Source organism: Aplysia californica, unplaced genomic scaffold, assembly GCF_000002075.1.
Source record: "Aplysia californica isolate F4 #8 unplaced genomic scaffold, AplCal3.0 scaffold00475, whole genome shotgun sequence".
Classification (NCBI taxonomy): domain Eukaryota; kingdom Metazoa; phylum Mollusca; class Gastropoda; order Aplysiida; family Aplysiidae; genus Aplysia; species Aplysia californica.
This window is the reverse complement of record NW_004797745.1, coordinates 450457-471812: the sequence shown is the minus strand read 5'-3', so window position 1 is coordinate 471812 and position 21356 is coordinate 450457. Positions and strand designations below refer to the sequence as shown.

Sequence of the window (21356 nt, the reverse complement as noted above, 5' to 3'; positions counted from 1 at the left end):
TTTTTCATTATTTTGCTAAATGATTTTGTTCTCCTCAGTTTAACAGAGACCAGCCTAAATCAATGACATTTTCCTCCTTCTCCTAAATACATCTGATCTTTCTGGACACTACGCACACAAAAAAATAACTGTTTAAAATACAGGTACATAAATTGTAACAAATTATTGTTGTAACTGACAAGCACTGTCAAACAAAAGTTCAAATCGTAAAAAACTGTAAAACATTAACTCCCTGATTAGTAATCAATGAAAATAAATGTTGATGCATAATATTCTCATGGTTTTCAGATGCACTCAAATTCATAGCATACAAAACTTATGAAAAGGAGACAAAACATCACAACCCAAACTTAAAATGAAAGTAAATAACATAAAGTGCAGGTTGAAGAGAATCAGACTTGACATATCAGAGATCTTTTTCTATAACAGAAGAAACAGCTACTACGTGGATGAAAACAAAAAGCATTCAAATAATGTTTATGACAAAAGAAAATGAATTAAGGATGAGAACTTCAGTAACCAATTGGCAAATCCATCAATTGCATGAAATCGGTGTAGAATTTTGATCTTTTCCATTATGCAAACAGCTATTGAAAGGTCTTGCACAACTCATTAATCAACACACCACATCCTACACAACTCACCTTCACAAGAAAAATGAATAGTTCAGTTTGACTCAGTTTGATATGGTGATTACAAAGATTTACAGTAGACTGTTTAACATGAAGCCATTAAACATGAGATGCCTGTACCTACAAAAGGATTTCCAAACCTATTGTTTCCCCCCCCCCCCTTTACTTTATGCATTGTAACTTTCCTACACACGAAATCTGCTGAACACAAAGAAAGTCTCTGGTCCCATGAAGTTGGTGTTAACAGAGTTTTGCTGTAGCTACTCAATTTTCTTGCAACAGTGATGATATAATATCCAAAAAACTCTTCTCTGAACTTATGGCAAATCTTTGTCAATTGCAATCAGCCTTGTCACCATGTGGCTGATAGCCTCAACAGCAGGGGACCCTGGGTTTTCCTCTAAGAAATTTTTCCCTGTGTCAAGACTCATTGTCAAATGTCGATCAATGGGGATGCTTCCTGAAAAAGCAAATTAAAAAAAAAAACGCCCATGAGCAGCACATAGCACATAGTCAGTAATAGACACCATACGGTGTAAGAAAAAAAAACAATAAGGAGGGCTGTAGTCATCTGCAAAAATTTAGCACTCTTTTTGCACTTTAAGTCCTTTTACTAATCCAGCAGAGAAACATTAATATTACAAAAATAACACCTGAATCAAACAACAATTGCACGTAGAGAGGAACACAAAAACAGACAACATTTTAAAAAACCAACCTTATTCCTTGTTTGAATTATCATGAGTCGAGCCTTTAGCAAAATCACAAACATAAATTTGTGTCACTTCGTGATGGAATCAAGCCTTCGGCAAATTTTGGGCATGTAGAAGTATTGGTATCATCTTAAAGCTTGTTCTGTTGTCTTGCTAAAGGTGAAAAAATGCCCATCTATCGAGATATTTGAGATTGAAGAAGGTGAGGAATCCAGGTTTCAAAGGTTGAATTAGCAAGAAAATGGCTGCCAAAATTTGCTTATTTCCATAGCTTGATAGTATGTGGAAACTGAAAACTTACATTTTTTGTGTGCCTTTAATCAACATTTTTCAGTAAATGTGTTTTTAATTTAATTAGACAGCAGCAAGCCAAAACCAAAATTCGATAAAAATGGCAGTCTCTTCAATTTCATTAATTTGAAGAGCACCTGATTTCACCACGCTGTTTCACATTTGGTTTTATAAACTTCTTTGTATAGTTGTAGAAGTGATAAGAACTTTCAATCCACCTCTCGAATCTGAAGCCATAAACAATAAAGAAGATGTCAAAACATAACTGTTGTTGTTGCCGTGGGTATTTGCTGCTTGTAAATTGTTACACGCCAATGGCTACAATTAAGATCACCTCAGAGACGGGCTGTGAACCAAGAGGAGACAGGCCAGCATTACTCTGTATTGGAAACAGTTGGGATGCCATCTAGATTTAGATCTAGCAAGACTTGGGAGACTAGTGGAACTGCACTCACATAGATATGTGTAAGGCCCCAAGATCTAGAATGCCTTACCAAGTACTTTAAGAGAGCTCAAATCTGTTGATTCATTCAAATGTCAGCTGAAGTCGTTTCTGTTTTTAAATCAATAAGATGAATATTTGGAGTGATTTTCTTTTAGTCAGAATATAACATTTTATGTTACTGTTGTACGTTGTACTGTATTGTATAGCACTCAGAGACTGTGCACTTTAATCAGGGTTGAACGCTATATAAATGTCATTTATGATTATCATTATTATTAGGACATTTTGGAATCGAAGCACTCGTCAGTTTTTAAGCATATAGAATTTTTGGTACCATCTTAAAGCATGTTCGTTTGTCTCGTTTTTGATGAAAAAAAACCCATTTTCATAGAAATCAAGATATTTGTGATTGAAGCCATGGAGGTAGTATGGTGTCAGAGGTAAAAAATAGTGAGAAAATGGCCTGCCAAAGTTTGGTTACTTCCAAAAGTTATAGTGTCTTTGGAAACTGCAAATAAATGCTTTTTGTGCCTTTGATTAGAAGTTTTTTTTTGCAATATCCACACAGAAGTATGTTTTAAATGGACATAAAAAAGGATGTTGAACCAAAAAAAAACATTAAAAAAAATATTAGATAAAACTTCCCCAGGCATGGAAATAATGTTTATCTCTTCAATTTCATTATTTTGACAAGTGGCCAATTTCACAACGATGCCCCACATATATATTAGCGACAACACATATATAAGGTGGATTGAGAAAAATTGATGCTCCTACTTTTGGGACAGACCTAAAGCACTCACCAAGAAATGGAACATTATTCTGCTCAGCCAAAGACTGCCCCCCGCCTTTGGAAAATATGTTTGTACATTCCTGCGGAAAAATACAGACGAGTCATGAAATGAAAATACGTCCCTTTAGACAATCAAGGCAATAAAACATTTGAAAGACAAATCCATGATTTCAAAGGAAAACAAAAACACAGCACAGAGAGAGAGAGAGAAAGAGCAGTTCAGGCATCAGAAAAAAAAGCTTTACAAATTTGAAATCGCAATATATTTAATAAATTGTGTATGCCTAGAGAAAGGTACCAAAAGTCGCCCTATACCGTTTTGAGCAACAGGCTGATAATGACAAAAATCACTTTTTAGACCAAATGTATTTCAATTTTTTTAAAAGATAGAACCACCATTTTTTTTACAACGTGGTGAAAGGGTTTTCATTGATTTGACTTCTAAATATTTTATTTTGAATTTTTTTGAGGGTAGGGTAAAATATAAACAAATAATTAAAACTGCTTTTAAAAGGTGCTAAAATCTATTCTTGAAGTACGTTTACGCTTTTCTCTTCCCTACTACATTGAATTCCATTGATGACATTGATATCAACTGAATGCCAAATTGGAAAAGAATTTTCCAAGAATGAATACGTTTTAAAATATCGTTTTCTCACGTTTGTTAAACTTAAAAGCTCATTTTCTCAAAATTATATTTTTATACCCTACCTCGCAAAATGTGCAATATCTCAAAAACTACTTGAGATATCTAAAAATCTAAAGTCCCCTGTGTTCAGCATTGAATTACCTATAAGGTACATGCCTTAACTCAAAATGGTCAAAATCTGACTTTTGATACCTTTCTTTAGTTACACACAAAATTAACCATGGCTGAGGTAATGCCCGTAGAGCATAATGAATTGTGGAAAAATGTGATAATGACAGAAAAATGAAATTAGATAAGAGTCTGTTGACAAACTCTGCTAAATGTACTCACAGAGCAGTGTGGACAGACATAACCACTCATGTTCTCCACGATGCCCACCACAGGGATGTGAGTCTTGCGACAGAAGGTCAACTCTCGCCTTACATCACCGACAGCAACAGCCTTAGGAAAGACACCAATAAACAACTGTTTGCTCTTTTTCGATACTTTCTTATGTCAAAGAAAACCCCCACATCATAGCCCAGTACATTTTACGAGTTTTAAATAATTTATCTAGGGTTATACATTTCACTTTCATATTTTGTAATAGGAAGTGAACGTAAAGAATTATTGTTCAATGTAAAGAAAACAGAATGCATGGTAATATCCAAAAACGCAGCAAATCCTATTTGTAAATCTCATTAGCAAAGGTGAAAAGATCAAACAAGTCCAACAGTTGAAATATCAAGGATATATGATAACATCTGATGCCAAATACTCCACAGAAATAAAAAGGAGAACTACAATGGCTAAGGCTAGTTTCAATAAAATGAGCCCAATCCTGAAAAATAGAAACATTTCAATGAACATCAAAATGAAAGTCCTGAAATGCTATGTTTGGTCAACCCTTCTATATGGCTGTGAATGCTGGACAATCACTAAAGACAGTGAAAATAAAATAGAAGCAGCAGAAATGTGGTTCCTTAGGAGGCTGCTAAGAGTATCGTGGAAGGAAAAGAAATCAAATGAGGTAGTGCTTGATGAAGCTCACGTGGAACACTCCATTTTAAAAACAATCAGGAAAAGACAAATGCAGTTTTTGGGACACCTGAATAGACATAAAGGTCTTGAACATCTAGCTTTCACTGGCAAAATTGAAGGCAAATGAGGCAGGGGTGGGCCCAGAGCAATCTACTTAGGGAACCTAAACAAATGGGTAACGGGGAAAGATCAGGGAAACGTAGCTTTTTAAAGGGCATCCGAGAAAAGGAATGAAAGGAGAACCATGATCGCCGATTTGTCGCAGATCTGGCACTGAAGGAATAAATGAAATTAGGGGTGGAAAAAATTCATACTGTCAGTCACTTGACTGACAAATCCTTATCTTAATCCCACCAAAATTGCCCATTATGTACAAATGACTGCATACATATACATTGCCCATTATCACCTGATAGTTGCAACTTTCATTACCAACAGCGGCTGAGGATTTTCCCATAATTAATTGTAAAGGAGATATCCTTCAGCTAATGCTATCAACGTGACCTTCTGTTTGGCGACACCTTTGGAGTTTTTGTCGATGGTTTGCAATTTGCATACGGGACCTCCGAGATTTTTCACCCTTATCCAAAAAGGCTAAGTGTTTGATCTTACCTAGCCTAGGATCAGGAGTGAGGCAGAAAGGCAGTAGTAAAGAGCCAGGAGTAGCAGTAGAAAGAGTCACGAGTAAAGGAGAGAGGAGCTCACAGGAGGCTGGGTAGACAGTGGAGATGAAAGCAGATGACAAAACATGACTGGAGAACAGGAGAGGAGGTGAATGGAGAACATTTTAGAGAAGAAAGATTTTCCATCGCTGTCAGGTTTCTGACCCAGGACCTTTTAAATGAGAGACGAACATCCTACCTCTATACTATGAGAGCCTCTCAACATTAGGTGATATATATGATTATCATTGCGACCAAAAAGAAAGAGGATGAAATTAAACGAGAAGTCAATGCAAGGTCAGAGTGAGGAATAAGTTATTGGTGAGGATTTAGTTCTGGAGTCAGAGAGAATAAAGAAAACAGAACTAGAACTATGTGTAGATCTAACAAGCCCATCCTTGATCAACCAGAAATATAGGATGGGCCTAGAAACATTGACAGCTATTTGAAGAAAAACTTCCATCTATAAGCTACCTCCTACAGTTCATTTCATATGTTTACTGTGTCTCATTGATATCACAGGCATAAAAAAGTCTTAACTTCAAGAAAAGTTTCGTCATTTTTCTTATGATGGGGGAACTATTTTTAGAACAGTGCTTGGGTGGGATTTAGTATAGAAGAAGCAAATGCCAACCTGTTAAAAATGAAAAAAAAAACCCAATAAGACCAATGAAACACTCACCGATTCTAAACTTCAAAGACCAGTCAAAATCAGTAAAACCAGGTATTTTTAATGAAAAATAAATTTTGTTTTCACCCCTCTCTGACGCACAAGAAGTCTTTAAATTGTATACCTGTGGCGTTGTGACCAGAATAGCACCGTCGGGGTTATACGCCCGTAAGGCCTCCATTACAGTGATGTGCTCATCGGAAGTGCCTGGAGGGGTGTCAATGATGAGGTAATCCACGTCTTGCCAGTACACGTCACTCAAAAACTGTTTGATCATTGCTGCAACAAATCAAAAGAACACACTACACATTTTCCAGGTACAAATAATCAATTGCTGACCACATTTCTGCTAAACATTTACAGAGAAGCAATTTCAACAGAAAAATATTTTTAAAAAGTAAGGAAAGAAGATGTGAACAATACACTAAAGTAAATGATATTATTGCACTTGCACAGGGAGGGAAAGATGTTCATGTCTATCATAGCATCCTCAACAGGCTCTATAGCAACTCTATATTTAATATCTACTACAGAGAGGAGTTAGAAGGGCTAACAATTTTGAGTCAATGATACTTCTCTTTTTTTCACATTTTATTTGCACTCTGATTTCAATACCATATATCAGCACACAGTGCCTAACTGGTGGAAAACAACTAAAAAGCAAACAACTCGAAACAGACAATACCATAACTAATCTCAGGATTGGCAAACCTCGAACTACGGGAGGCAAACAGGTTAAGAGAAGTTTATCTCCTTCTCAAGTGATTTTGAGAGCCTATAACATTTGATACTTCACATGCTTCTTTTCCATTTACATCATTGGCTGTATGCATCTTATTTGTAACGAATCGGTCAATTCTCTCAAATGCTGTAACTTATCACCCAAAGGAATTAAAAAAACAACCTCCTCCCAACCCCCCCCAAAAAACAACCAAACAAAAAACAAACAAAAAAACAACGCCCACTGTTCTATGTGAATATGATTCCAGTTACAGTTTTGTCCAAATGCAGTTAGGGATCAACATTATATGTAATGCTCAGTTTCAGTAACAATGTGTTCACAAACAAAAGTTCTTAATGAGTCCTTTCCAATTACAAATAGAGAAAAAAACCCAAACAAATAAAACAACCAACATTTATCACAGACAAAAGGATACCATTTTTCTTTGGTCCTCTCCATACTACAGCATCGTCCAAGTCACTTAACAAAAACCCAATGGACATCACTCCAATCTTTTGCTCCTTGTCCACATAAACAGGCAACCACCTTATGAAATAAAAGAAAAAGAAAAGGTCAAGGGCATTGAGAATAAAGTTTGCTATAAAAAAACAAAAACAAATGCAAAATGAAAATATAATCTATGGATCCAAAAGAAATCTGAGCGAATGCACTTTTTAGAATTTCACTGACCTTGTTTTGTACAGTATCTGAGACAGAGATATAAATAAGAACAATTTAGACATTTCTTACATTGTATAATAATTCGGAACTCAAAAGAGAAACCAAGTTCAGAGAACTGGGAGATCTGGGTTTTGAGTTTCGTTGAATTTTCTTCTTTCTCTTTTTTTTTGGGGGGGGAGTGTAGCTTACCCCTCTGGACACTGATGAATATCTCTGCCTTCAAGGTTGAACATCTTCGGAATGCTGGGTCCACACAAGTCCACATCAAGAAGACCAACCTGAAATCATTTTTACCACATCAAAAGATAACATGAACTCTATGGTTCACCAGTGTACAGAGGCTGGTGCAGTCACTAGTCAAGAGTACACAAAATTGTAAACCACAATCAAATTGCTCAAGCATGGTAATACAGAACTCCCTTCTATAAATCTATTTTTAAACTTTGAAATACACACACATAAACAATAATAACAGACTTTAATCTTAACACCTGAACTGAAGATGGTTTCCCTTCGACTTTTTAGAAATGCAGGCACAAACACAAATGACAAACACACTCACCCATACCTGCTCTATATTTGTATCCTGATGAATTACCTACACAAAAAAAAAGATTGCTGTGCAGAGACACACGGAATCTCCATACAGTGCCCCTCCCCCTCCCGGATTGTTGATTTAACAATAAAAGAAAAGAAAAAAAGCAGAAGAGCTTCGTTCACATTTTCATGATACTGTAATAAGCACTAGAGAAACATACAAAGTCGACGAATGCATTACACCATGTGATGGATTAAAAAACAAAAAGAGTCTTATATACAGTATAATACGGGGATAGGTAGAAGACAGAAGACTCTAAATCACGCATCTGTCGAACGGTGCCTGTGGTCCCATTTGTTTTTCATCATCTTTGTAAGATATCCTTTGAACTACGGATCCCTCAAACTACAGAGGCCGGTCACGACAAATTCGAGCTATCCGTGTTATACTGTATATGGCTAGGGCAGTGGAGACTTTGAGGTAAATCTGTACATGGGGACCTGCTACTCCAAAGCGGTTTCTTGAAGAGCATTCAATAAACGTGTCTGAATCTCAGATAATATATTTTAATATCTATGGGACAACAACACAAATAAGGTAAAGAATATATGTGAGGTGTGCTGACAAAATGAGTTACTTGTCGGATTTTAGCCGTATGGAAATTGATACATAAACTTTATGGGTGGAGTTTATACAACTTGTAAGTCCGAAATAATAAAAGACACGGTAGACTTGAACAAAATGGGATCAATTGAAATTGTATAAATCTGACTCTAGTGTTGATTTTCGCCCTATATCTCCATTCTTGGAGTGCAAGAAGTAACTCATTTTGTCCGCACGCCTCATATATCATTTACCATTTACTTGACATTTTCGCTACAGATGATTGCCAAGTGTGTAGATTCATTTTTTTGCAGTACGTAATGAGCGACATGGAAAGTAAAACCGAGTACAAATTTATACAATTTTCAAATACATGTGACAGGAAAGAAAACAAAATAAAACAACAAAAAAGGAAAGAGAGGAAGTTGATTCCTTTCTTTGTAGCACTAAGGTATGTTGAACGACAACCATAATAAAGTAGTAAAAGTTACAATAGCGTCAGCTGCCAGCATGACAGTGACCTCTTAAAGTCAACAAATTATGCGTCTCCCTACACTGCAACAAAGCATGTTGTTGAAGAAAAAAGTAACTCTCACCTTTTTACCAGCAGCATGCAGCCCAAGGGTAATCTGCACTGCCATGGTGCTCTTTCCCACACCTCCTTTCCCAGACAGGATGATAATCACATGCTTCACAGATGACAGGTGATTCATGATTGTGATGGGAACTGCAACATAAATGAGAGGAAAAAAACTGAAAACGACATAGTTATCATTGCTAATTTAAAAGGGAAACCTTTCAACCTAGGTGTCATCAAAGTTTAAGCACCAGTTTCAGAGCATTACAGTGACGAAGGGGAGAAATTTTATTCTATAAGGACCTAAAAGCCATGTAACAACAATTGTTTCAGGATAGAAAGCTAGTCATGAGGGACTTTAAAGCAAAGGTGAGAAACATGCATAGATAAATATATGGTAAAGCTGGAGTCTGCTCGATTAATCGAAGGCTTGCGAGGAGCGGATGGCTGGCGCCAGAGGCTTGCGAGCAGGCTTGTGCTTTGCTTTGCCTACCGCTCGCTACCGGGGGGAACTTCCGGTGACTTGTGATGTGACTCACGGACAGGCTTACTGTGTACTGTGTCGTGACGTCGCGAACTCTCGTGGCTGTGGGCTCAGTACATATTACAGAAGATTCTGGTTATTTGCGTAGAGAGGCTTGCACCAAAAGTGCAAGGTTGGTTTTTTTCATAGTCAAGTTGTAAAAAATAAAGCTCTATTCAATGCACTTAAAAATTAATAATGGATCGGCCATTCTTATGATACAAAGGCCATTTTTTCTTAAAATGCGCACGGGTCAAGCACTTTGTCGTCGCACACAAAAGACTTCAGTTCGTTTCGAGGACTGTGTAATTGTATCGTTGTTATCGATCCAGTGTTGTTGTTATCGATCCAGGTGTAATTGTGTCAAAAGTCAAAAGACTGCACTCTCATTGCTCAGTGGCAGTGTCTAAGTACACGGTAACTGACAACTCAGATTCTTTCCGCCACCACTACAGCCTACAGCATCATCATTACTTTCACCGGTCCACTACCATTCGTATTTCCAAACGTTTAATATCATTTTGTTGTGTGTTATAGTTTTTCTGTATTTTAAAAATTTAATTCTGTCGCACAAAATCGACAGCCATGGCCTCTTCCCAACACCTCGTTCCCCCAGCAAACCGAGAGTGCACGATCGCTTCGCGCAATCTCATTGGTTGACATAATTAACTTTGCCCCCGGTGAGGTCAACTCAGTTTGGTTGTTCAGTTCATACTAATGATGCACGGAGAGCCAGTTTAGATATATCTAGAATCTAGCAACTGGATATTAAAGCATAAGTCTCAATTGTTATCATTATTCGAGATCTTAGGCTATCGCAAAATTTTTCATAAATGCTGGACATATTCAGGAACAAGGGTCGGAAGTCGGAATGGACGTCAATTGTCATGCTGGACTCAATTGAGAGTCCAAATGTAGATCTAGATTCTGATTATATTTATTTGTTTAATTGGACTCGATTCCGAACAGTCAGTTCGTAATGTAAAACACACAGCAGAGAGAGCACGCTGTAGACTCTCTCTTGTAGTAGTGTAGGGCTGGATTGTACTTTACTGGACCACCTGTCTGGGCCCGTGATTACTACGCATGCCTAGCCTAACTACGCACTCATCATAGTTCTCTACGTGCGGACAAAAGGTAATTACGTGGGCGACTTCGCGCCGAGCACAAGCCCGTGGCGAGGCAAGGTGAGCGAGAGGTGGTGGTTGAGGGTGGGTAGGCGATTTAACTTTGGTGGACCACCATGAAACAATAATAATGAAAACACACAAATGCAAAACAATAACATGATCCGACAATTGTGTTAACAACAACAGTGGGGGGTTTCAGGGGGCTCTGGAAGAAATTATTTTTAAAAAACCCATACACAACAACAATATAACATGAGCGGACCATGGAGCTAAGTGGACAATCGGGGTAGATCTAATTAGAGTTGGAACAGGCCGAGCCTTGCTTCGCAGCACTCGCCAAGTCGCGAGCAGGGCCGAGGGGGTAGCAATATGCAAATGAGCTCTCGTGCGCATCTCTAGCCCTCCATTGTACTTTGCCGGGCCAGGAGTAGGCCTGGGCCTAGCCTAGCAGAGTCGCGAGCAAATAACAATAGTCAATAGTGGACCACGAGATTAGATTGACCAATTAGCCTCAAGGAGTCAGGGTTGTGGGTCAAAGGGCACGGTCATTATGACTGAAAACCCGGTAAGAGACGTCAGTCGGTAGTTGGCAGTCGAAGGGACATGCGATTAAACTTAGAAAGACGCAAACTATTTTTAGGTACGGCGTCCATCTTGTTTGACGTCACACCAGGATACCCCTCGATCACGTGACTACATCTAAGTATAGCCAACCGTATGGCACCAAAGATGGAAGTGTCTATGTTATAATGCTTAATCTACACCATGCTCTCGGAAGTTCTGATTGCCGAATAGACAGCGCGTCTGCATTTGAAGTCATGCAATGATTTTAGGAGCAGTTCGATTCCGGTCCCGGACTATTTTTTTTTTCTCTTTTCCTCCTCCCGACTGACCAACAGTCCCATAAATTATAATTTGTAGAGCTGTTTTGAAGTTTGTTTTGTTTTTTAATGTGAGATGAATAATGCAGGGGGGGGGGGGGGGGAGATCTAAATCTAGATATCTAGATCTAGATCTAATCCTCCAGCGTCTTTACGGCAATTTTCGTACTCTTCCATCTTTGGTGCCATGCGGTTGGCTATACTTAGATCTAGATGTAGTCACGTGATCGGAGGGAAATCCTGGTCTGACGTCAGACAAGATGGGCGCCGTACCTAAAAATAGTTTGCGTCTTTCTATGTTTAATCACATGTATTGTGTCGAAGGGTGAGGACATAGGAAAATGAGTAGGGGAGCTCGGAAAGGAAGAATAGCGGACCACTAAGTACCAGGGGCTACTAGATTTCTAGATATGAAAGTGGCTATTCTCACCCGCCCGGAAGTTCTCGCAAGATCAACTCCTCCCCTCTTCTCTCTCTCTCTGTCTCTTTCTGAATACTGTCTGTCGGTGTGGACGATCAAATTGACCAAAACAAAGTTAAAAAATGATGTTTAAACACAAACGTAAATTAATTTGGTTATCTACAAGGCCACCTCTATTCTCACCCGGAGTGAGAATAGTGCAGGCGAGTCTTGTGGCTATTCTCACCCGGTGCGCGTTCACCAAATTTTGCGTTCACCCTAAACCACAGAATTCTACACTGTGATAACAGAAAAATTGTAGAATTCTGTGCCGTGAACAAACGTTCCATTACAACTGTAGCCTACTAAAAGCGTACAATTTCGTCTGTGGGCAGTGGAGAGAGAGAGAGAAAGAGAGAGAGGAGTAGCGCGAGAATTTCCGGGCAAAACAAAATGGCGACCCGCGTAGTTCGGCTCGATTCGAAAAGTTAAATAGCCCTAGCATCTTTGTAGACAACCAAATTAATTTACTTTTGTGTTTTAACATCATTTTAAACTTTGTTTTGGTCAATTTGATCGTCCACACCGATAGACAGTATTCAGAAAGAGACAGAGAGAGAGAGAAGAGGGGAGGAGTTGATCACACCGATAGACAGTATTGAGAATAGCCACTTTCATCTACAAAGATGCTATGGCTATTTAACTTTTCGAATCGAGCCGAACTAGGCGGGTCGCCATTTTGTTTTGCCCTTTTGTTTTGCCCTTTTGTTTTGCCCGGAAATTCTCGCGCTACTCCTCTCTCTCTCCACTGCCCACAGACAAAATTGTACGCTTTTAGTAGGCTACAGTTGTAATGGAACGTTTGTTCAAGGCACAGAATTCTACAATTTTTCTGTTATCACAGTGTAGAATTCTGTGGTTTAGGATGAACGCAAAATTTGGTGAACCCGCACCGGGTGAGAATAGCCACAAGACTCGCCTGCACTATTCTCACTCCAGGTGAGAATAGAGGTGGCCTTTCTAGCTAGATTCTAGAATCTAGATCTACATAGCGAAAGTAGTTCCGACCCGCGGTTACCAGTGGTCCAGTAAAGTACAATCTTACCTCTAGATCTAGACTAGTCTAGATCTAAATCTAGATATCTAGATTGGATCTAGATCTATATCTAGATCTAGATCTAGATCTACGTCGGTTTAGGCGGTTCTGTTACAGTACAGTACAGTACAGTCTGAGTAGAGTCTGGGCCCACGGCCCACCGCCCACAGTATTTGTATCAAAAGCATTTGTAAAGTCTAGATCTAGAATCAAACCTACTTCAATCGTTTTTAACCTGTATACTGTATCAACTCTGATAAAATATAGTCTAGTCCGTAGACAGCCAAACGCTCGTATCAGATGCGAGCCCGAGAAATTAGATCGTGCAAAGTCATCAGTGACAGTCGATTGACACAAGTTCGTGTCCGCTTGTTTACAAGTGTGGCAGGTAGGCCGTAGTTGCCGTCCTTGGTTTTTCTTTGATACACGATCAAGCGGAGCCACACCTTTTGGTAATCAAATTGATTTTAAATACTTTTTGGGATAAATAAATTAATATACTGAATACTATTTTATTTTGCTACGTATCAAATAAATAATTAAACATGTAAAAGTCAATTAATTCAATACATATAAAGTCGAAAATAACTGGTGCATGTCAATATTTTGTGTGTCACATGACAATCACATGATCAAGTCCAAAGTAGTCAAAACAATTCGATCCTAGTAGGGCCTAGGCTTGCCGAGATCTTCACAAGGGTCTTCTGACTGGCACTGGCAGCGCTGACGGAACAGGCCTAAAACTAAAATTAGGTAGGCCTAATTTAACTAATTAAGGAAAAAGGGGCAATCTCTTTCTATTAGATTCTAATTCTAGGTCAGGAAGTTCACATGCTTCTACTTTTGTCGTTTTGTGTGGAGTGTACAGTATGGTCAGTATTCAAGTTGTTGGTCTACACAGTCTACAACTGAAAAGTGAGATTATGAAATCAGTAGATTTCTAATTAAGATCTAGAATCTAGATCTATGTAGATGCAGATATCTAGATCTAGAAGATCTAGATTCTAGATCTAGAATCGGTATTTTTTTCCTTTCCCTCCCGTCTCACACTCAGCTACCAGTTGTCTATTTTCTACTAAATATTGATGCGCTGAACACGAATATCAACTTCATTTCCGTCGCAAATTAATAGTTTTTGAAATATTTGATTGTTTTTAACCGAGATCGACATGCTTTGGACCAATCGGCGGGTTCCAGGGGGGCCTGCCAAACTGGGGTAAAAGAAAATCTGGGGGTTACAGGGGGGCATGCCCCCCTGTTTTTACCCATAATTTGATATTTTACAGTTAGATTTGAAATTGTCTTGAAAATAATTGATTTGCGACAGTTTTAGTGGCTTTATGTGTGATCTGCAGCAAACAGTACAGCAGTTTGACCCCTGAAACAGTGCATCTGTGTGCGGGAGTGAAAGTAAAAATTTACCCTAGAATCTAGATATAGATTAAATGTATTTTTTTCTTTCTTATTTTTATCATACGGCCGGTAAGATGGAAGAATACCAGACCAGCGGACTGACTTTGCCTGATGTCTCAACCTTAGGAATTCATGGTTTTCCCCAGTTTTTAATATGGCCGGCACTATTTCTCCGAACGTTCGGGAAAATAAAGCTGGGCACTATTTCTCCGAACGTTCGGGAAAATAAAGCTAAGCACTATTTCTCAGAACGTTCGGGAAAATAAAGCTGAGCACTATTTCTCAGAACGTTCGGGAAAATAAAGCTGAGCACTATTTCTCCGAACACTCTGAAATCACATCCTTTCCCGCAAATTTCGGATATTATATAGAGTATAGGCCTTCCAAAGATTGTTCGTATACAATATGGTTCAATCGGTCCAAAAAAGTCTGCAGTAAATATTTATAAAGAATAAAATATGCTACAGTTCCAAACAGTTTTTCGCTACAGATATGACGTGTTGCCTATGAAGGGTGCTGCTCTTAAACTTAATGTGTTGTGTTCACTCGTGTGCTGTCTAGATCTAGATCTACGGAGGGTTATTGCAATAACGACACATAGAACTAGCTTCTGCGTTTGTTGCGGCCGCGACCAATCAATTGTGGCTCGATTTTTTGGCATTTTTTGGTCGGGGAATAAAAGTCAAATTTAAAAAAAAAAGAAGAAAGAAACCGAAACCTCTTTACTTTTGAAAGAAAGTTCACTTAGCTTCACTTAATCTCTTTCTCACTTGTTGTCACCACATTGATTTGTCGAATACGTTACAGTTACTTTTATTTTCCCTCTTTGACTCTTTGTGGTGTTTTTTTTTGTTAGTGTGTAATTTTTTTTCTTGTTATTGTTCTGGTGTGTTTGTTTTTCTACCATTTTTTTGTTGGGGAAAGGGGGGGGGGGATGTTGCATAGTGTAACGTCAATTAATTTGATGTTCCTTCCTTCATTAGATTCTAAATATTTATACATGTATATATATATATAGATTTTAAATGTTTTATTTTAGAGCGTACGTTCCACCAAAACTGATTACATGTACTGACACTGGCAGGGCCCTTAATGGGTGTGATTCCATAATTTACATCATGTAATATCCTGTACTATTTGTTAAAATTTACACACTTTTAGGGTTAAAACAGGCAATTTTCTTCGGACAGGTTGACACACACCCTTATTTGTTTATTTTTGTAGTTGTTTATGGGCTGTTCAACTAATTTTGATTTCATTCTGTTGTGATACCTTTCTTTTTCACGTTTTTACACTCATCTAAAAATCTCTAGACTAGCTCTTGAAAATTGAAATAGATATATAGACCTTTCTTATGAATTCTGCCCACACTCATAATCCTATAGATTCTACTTTCCACAACAACCCTTTTCATCAGTTTACCTGATCTTGGTCTACAGTACTGAAACTTCCCAGTCTGATTCATAAAAAGAATGGACTCCTTTCATGGGGGAGCTACTCTGGTGTCTGCTGATGTGTCTACTTGTTTATAAGTGTGGCATTTTAATTGACCTTACTCGATCTGTCATAATTAAATTTGTATGTGGATTTCCATTCAAGAGATCTGTATTTTGGCATGAAAAAAAAAAAGATGGATAGTAGCCCACCATTATACTGCTGTTGATTTGAGAATATTATTTGATATGGAGCACCCAAAAGTGTGTGTACCGGTATCTAAAGAAATTGAGAATATAACTTTGTAATGCTAAGGTAGTTGCATCATAGATGGCAAAAAAACAAAATGCCAAAATTGTCACAGTAAACTGAAAAGTACACCCTCAATCTATTTCATTATACTTACATTTGAAGAGAGAGAGAGAGAGAGAAGAGAGACCAAATTTGGGTATGGGATAGGAATTGTAAGTTGAAGATTAGATAATTTTGATTCAGCTTTGTAAGTGTAGAGAGGCCTACATTTGAACCTGTTTATCTCGTGAGTCCTTACACATTCTGTTCAATAATACTCAGCCCCACTTAGCGCCCCACTTAGCCTTGCTTAAAAATGCTTGAGAATTCCTTTCTTGTGGTGTCTGAAGAGCACTGAAGTTTGTCAGTGGTCTTGACAACATTGTGAATTAGTTCTTTAGTTTTATCTTGTGGTCAGCAGGTCTCTTGTCAAAACCTGTTGATTGCGTCCCAGCTATTCAGTTCACAGTCCGGCACTTTTATAGCTACCTCTGTTTTGAGTTTGCATCCTAGGCACCACCCCAACTAACCCCATCCTCTCACGTCCCTTCTCCCCACTGCACAACCACAACCAGAGTTTATGTGTATATACCATGGATGTGTTTAGGTGAGGGGAGTGCATGTCCGCATGTCTCTCTCTCTCTCTCTCTCTCTCTCTCTCTCTCTCTCTCTCTCTCTCTCTCTCTCTCTCTCTCTCTCTCCCTCCCTCCCTCCCTCCCTCCCTCCCTCCCCCCTCTCTTTCTCTATCTCTCTCTCTCTCTCTGTGTGTGCAGTTGGTTGCAGGGCGTTACTAGTGGGTCCTTCTGCTTGTTGTTTCTTCCGTTGTTTCTGTCTGCCTTGCTTTTTACCAGCACAAGGCTAAATGGCAGGTATCATGTGGATGCAATTCTCTTTACTAAAACAGTCTCTCTCGCTCTCTACTAGGGTTAGATTGTTTTGATTCTCAATGCATTGCTACTTGTCCTTGGAGATCAGGGTGCAAGGCGGCTTAGATGTTTGAAATCGTCGGAAAAAGAAATGTACAGTGTACCAGTAATAGAAATTAATCTTAATGCATCCTTTAGACAGGACGTACCTTGCTATGGTTGTCATTGTCAATGTTCTTCTTGTATATATTTGGAAATTAACCATGAATAGCCCATCCTACAGTCCAGCACTAGACCGACTGAATTAATGGTGCTCTCGTGTGCGCGTGTGTGTGTGTGTAAGAGAGAGAGAGAGAGAGAGAGAGAGAGAGAGAGAGAGAGAGAGAGAGAGAGGGGGGGGGGGAGGGAGAGAGAGAGAGAAAGAGAGAGCTTTGGCTTTTGTACACACTGCCTTATGTGACAGAGTGAAATCGTGGGTTTACTATGACCATCTTACGCTACATCGGATCGGTTCCGGGAGTGGTCGCGGAGGTGCAAAGTCCAATGACGGTGCGAGTCACAGCCACATGAGATATGAATAAGGAGTTTATAAATAGAAATCATGAAATAAAATATAAATATTCTGAGGTAGATTCCTCTACATGTATGGTGCTTGGGTAGCCTATGAATAAAGTTGAGAGCTGGGGCGAGTTCTGCTAGACTAGCGCTTTTGGACAAAGGTATCAACGCCGAACAAGATGACCTGACCGCGACCTACTTACAATTACGAGTAAACAATGTATGTCGTTGACTGTCGTGAAGCGTGAAGTGTACATTCATTGACAATGCCAGGGTAAGGGAACAAGTTGGAACTAGAAAATTTTTCAGGATTTGAAGAGCAAGGTGTCGGTGGGGGGGCTTTAAGAAGCAAAGCAAATCCCGGCAACAAAACGCAAAGCAACAAACGTAGGAGAAAAAAATCTTTAAAAAAGTAATACTTGTGCAAAGCACGTTTTTCAGGGCTACAATGTCCGGTCCCTGTCGGGAATCGAACCCACTGTCTTTCGGTTGTGAACCCAACAGCCTAACTAGGAGACCGCAGGACGCCAACGACAGGAAGGTCAATAAGTTTCTCATGGGAAATAAATGGAATACGATTTTTAAACAATAATAAAGAGTCTTATAAGATAATAATATTGATTCTGGGTTTTCGATAAACCTGATAGTGTCTACTTTCGAGCAGGGAATCCTTTATATAAGCACAGTCCATGATCAGTTTTTGCCCCAACACAACGCTGCTTTTTTAAATATATTTTAAAGCAGTATAAAAGTCTTATATAAGAATAATGATAATAGTGCTGGGATAGTAGTAAATCAGATTGTGTCAACTTTTGAGCAGGGATATAAACACAATCAGTGATAAGTTATTACGCCAACGCTACACTCCTTTTTTATATATAATATTATATCTTTCCACTGATAACTATTCACTTCTTGCATAACTATAGGTTTTCAAGTCATGGTTTAAAGATACCGTTTTCGTACATGGCGAGTCCCGGTGCACGTTATGCCGCCTATCTCTGTCTGTCTGTCTGTCTGTCTGTCTGTCTGTGCCCTTCTCTCTTTCTCTCTCTGTCTCTCTCTCTCTCTCTCTCTCTCTCTCTCTCTCTCTCTCTCTCTCTCTCTCTCTCTCTCTCTCTCTATGCCTCCGTGGCATTGGGCCAAGAAGGCTTTCCGCCGACTCCTGCCTCTTTCTGCAGCCTTTCTACCGCTACTCCTTGGCTCCTTCTTACTGTTGTCTTTCAGCCAATCCCCTGATCTTATGGTAGGTAAGATCTACACGTAGCCTTCTCGGATAAGGGCGAAAAATCTCGGAGATCCTGTATGGAAACTGCGCACGTCAAAGATCCCTTGATGGTACAAAACCGATAATAGTAGGCTTCGGCCGTTACCCGGGCAAAGTTCAAAATGTCCTACCAACTGAAAATGTTTAATGTGTATCGTGCGCTCATCTGACCCAATGCTGTTTCGAGCGCGGTAAAACACTTTCTATTTTTTTTAAGTCTCTGCTTTGGGCGATCCTCTTTACCTCAAGCCAGCTGTCAGCTGCCGTGCCCCATCTGTCTGAGATCGACCTTCAGATCTGATCTCGTTCCCATATGAATCCTATCGTTGGCGTGGGTGATCTAGTTGTTTTGATGTTGGGCTCGCAACGAAATGTTTTGGGTTCAAACCCCGTTAGGAGTCGAATAGTAGGCCCTTTACGCAAATTTCCTCACTTCACCCAAGTGGGAATGGGTACGCCATGATGGACCACGAAAGGTCTTTTCACTTTGTCAGTTTTTGAGCGCTTCTCCTGAAACTAGAAATGTTTCTGGGTTTTCTATGGTTTGCTGGGGTAATTATATAGATTGTAAAGTGCCAATAGCATTCTTGCTAATGAGCTGGGATTTGCGCTTTATAAATACAGTACCATTTATTATTATTTATTAATTTTCCTCTCTTGGTGATACATTCTTTGCGATTAGAAGCTTTGCCTTGTCACATTGTGGGTTGTCTTCCTATAGAGTGTGCCCAGTCCTCCACCACTTTCTTTTCTTGACCTCACGACTATTACCTGTTTCTGTCCTCAAAATGCTTTATTTTGAGTTGCGCAGGTCTGGGCTCCTACCCCCGAATGATAACGGTGGACGGTCTAAGTGGTAGTGGTGATAATGAGCAAAAGTAATGGCAACAACAGCTGGTGTTTATTGTTCGTACATACTGGAGTTATTGATAATGACATTTTTCATTTTGAACGTGTTCTCTCGGGTGCTGATTAGTCCATTAGATGTTTGTGTGGGTTTTCTTTTTGTTCTAGTTTCAATCTCTACGACTCGGTGTATTTTTAGGGCCGGGTGCTCCACTTTTTAAATGGCAAATGCTGTTTCTGTTATAAACTACTGAAGCTGCACGAGACTGGACGATTCGAACTATACATAGAATAACTGTGTACCTGAAGCCTCAACCACTCTGGCCTCAAATGCGAAGCAAGAAATAACACTGTACGTTTCGGGCCCATCAGGCTTCTTCTGGACACACACACACACACACACACACACACACACACACACACACACACACACACACACACACACACACACACACACACACACACATGTGGGGGTGGGGAAACAAGTTGTTCGTGTAGGGTAGGGCGTCAAAGTTCGCCTACGACACTATACCGTGAGATGCTGTACAGGATTGTACGGACGAAAGCGGCATTGCGACAATGACTTGTGTTCTAAGTTTATTTCCTCGTTTATTTTTCTCCTTTGTGCTGTCTGTTTTTGCATTTTCAGTAGAGCGTAACGACTTTGGACCGAACGAGCGGTCTACTTCATCGCCTTCACAAAGCTCTCTTTATGCACCGAGAGGAACCGTAGACTGGGAAATTGTAATAATAATTGCAACGTGTTAATATTTTAAAATGAAGAGTTTGAAACCTTTCACAGTACGTCATATCTGTATTTTTTTTCCCTTTCAAATATTATGTTCAATTATGCGCGCTGGTGAGGTTTTTTTTGTGTTTTTTTCACCACACTTTTTTTTAAGGTTTTGATTTGGCATGCAAGCGATGATGTAAGATTATCATCTTTAAGATCTATGTTATGCGAGTGGGTGGTGGATCTATTTATACTGGTGTCTGTGGTGTAGCAGTTAGAAACGCCATTGTCGCGTGCAAGAGACCTGAGTTCGATTTCCGAATGACGAGACCTTCTTATCGAGTATTTCAGTGTTTCTGCTGGGATGTTGTATCTATTTCAGCCTGGGTTGGCCCTGACGGGCAGATTTGGAACCCTACCTTCCAAACGATCTAAATTGTGTCTTTTTTTTCTTTTTTTTTTTGGGGGGGGGGGAGGGGCGTAAAATCACGTACATTAAAGATATGTTTATTGTATAAGAGTCATTGAAATTTACGTAACCGTTTTGTCCCCTTTGCTGAACCCGCTTTGTCCCTGTTGCTGTGATCCGGAGAATGCGAAAGGTCGCACATCTGTCACAGATAATAAGTGTACTGAAATTTTGTGATGTCATGTTTTCTTTTTTATTCGGTAAACAACTCTGACGTGGGTGTTGGAAATGTTGATTGATCATATCAGTGTTTATCTCAATCAACACTGTCATTGCTAATGTACAATGCTTGTCACCTACACGTTTCACGTGGATGTTTGGGTCGCTTTGCATGAGTCATTTAATAATATGTAGACCCACTGAGTGGGGCAGTTCAGCCATGAAAAACGAACATGGCCGACATTGTGTAATCATGCACGTGACGTGCTCTCTCTCTCTCTCTCTCTCTCTCTCT

The 21356-nt window shown here is 39.3% G+C and overlaps 2 protein-coding genes across 4 annotated transcripts in view; one reads left to right on the top strand and one right to left on the bottom strand.

The window, feature by feature from the left end:
* LOC101854517 (cytosolic Fe-S cluster assembly factor NUBP2 homolog) lies at positions 1–13455 on the bottom strand. Of its 3 annotated transcripts, none has more exons than XM_005105527.3 (8): positions 13245–13455; positions 9015–9145; positions 7467–7555; positions 7033–7142; positions 6000–6154; positions 3854–3964; positions 2885–2954; positions 1–1092 (listed from the first exon to the last, which is right to left on the bottom strand). In XM_005105527.3, the coding sequence occupies exons 2-8, from the start codon at positions 9129–9131 to the stop codon at positions 950–952; spliced, it is 795 nt and encodes a 264-aa protein (XP_005105584.1). In that variant the 5' UTR covers positions 9132–9145; positions 13245–13455; the 3' UTR covers positions 1–949. The 3 variants fall into 3 exon arrangements, with proteins under 3 accessions (XP_005105584.1, XP_005105585.1, XP_035827538.1); XM_005105528.3 differs by having other exon boundaries at positions 13261–13455; XM_035971645.1 differs by lacking the exon at positions 13245–13455 and adding an exon at positions 13035–13052.
* Positions 13456–13597: 142 nt separating this feature from the next.
* The window catches only part of LOC101854271 (ATP-binding cassette sub-family A member 3), a 54417-nt gene continuing 46658 nt past the window's right edge, over positions 13598–21356 (top strand). Inside the window, exon 1 of the mRNA XM_005105526.3 lies at positions 13598–13778. The gene's annotated coding sequence lies outside the window, so the exon portion shown is untranslated. The remainder of the gene's footprint in view (positions 13779–21356) is intronic.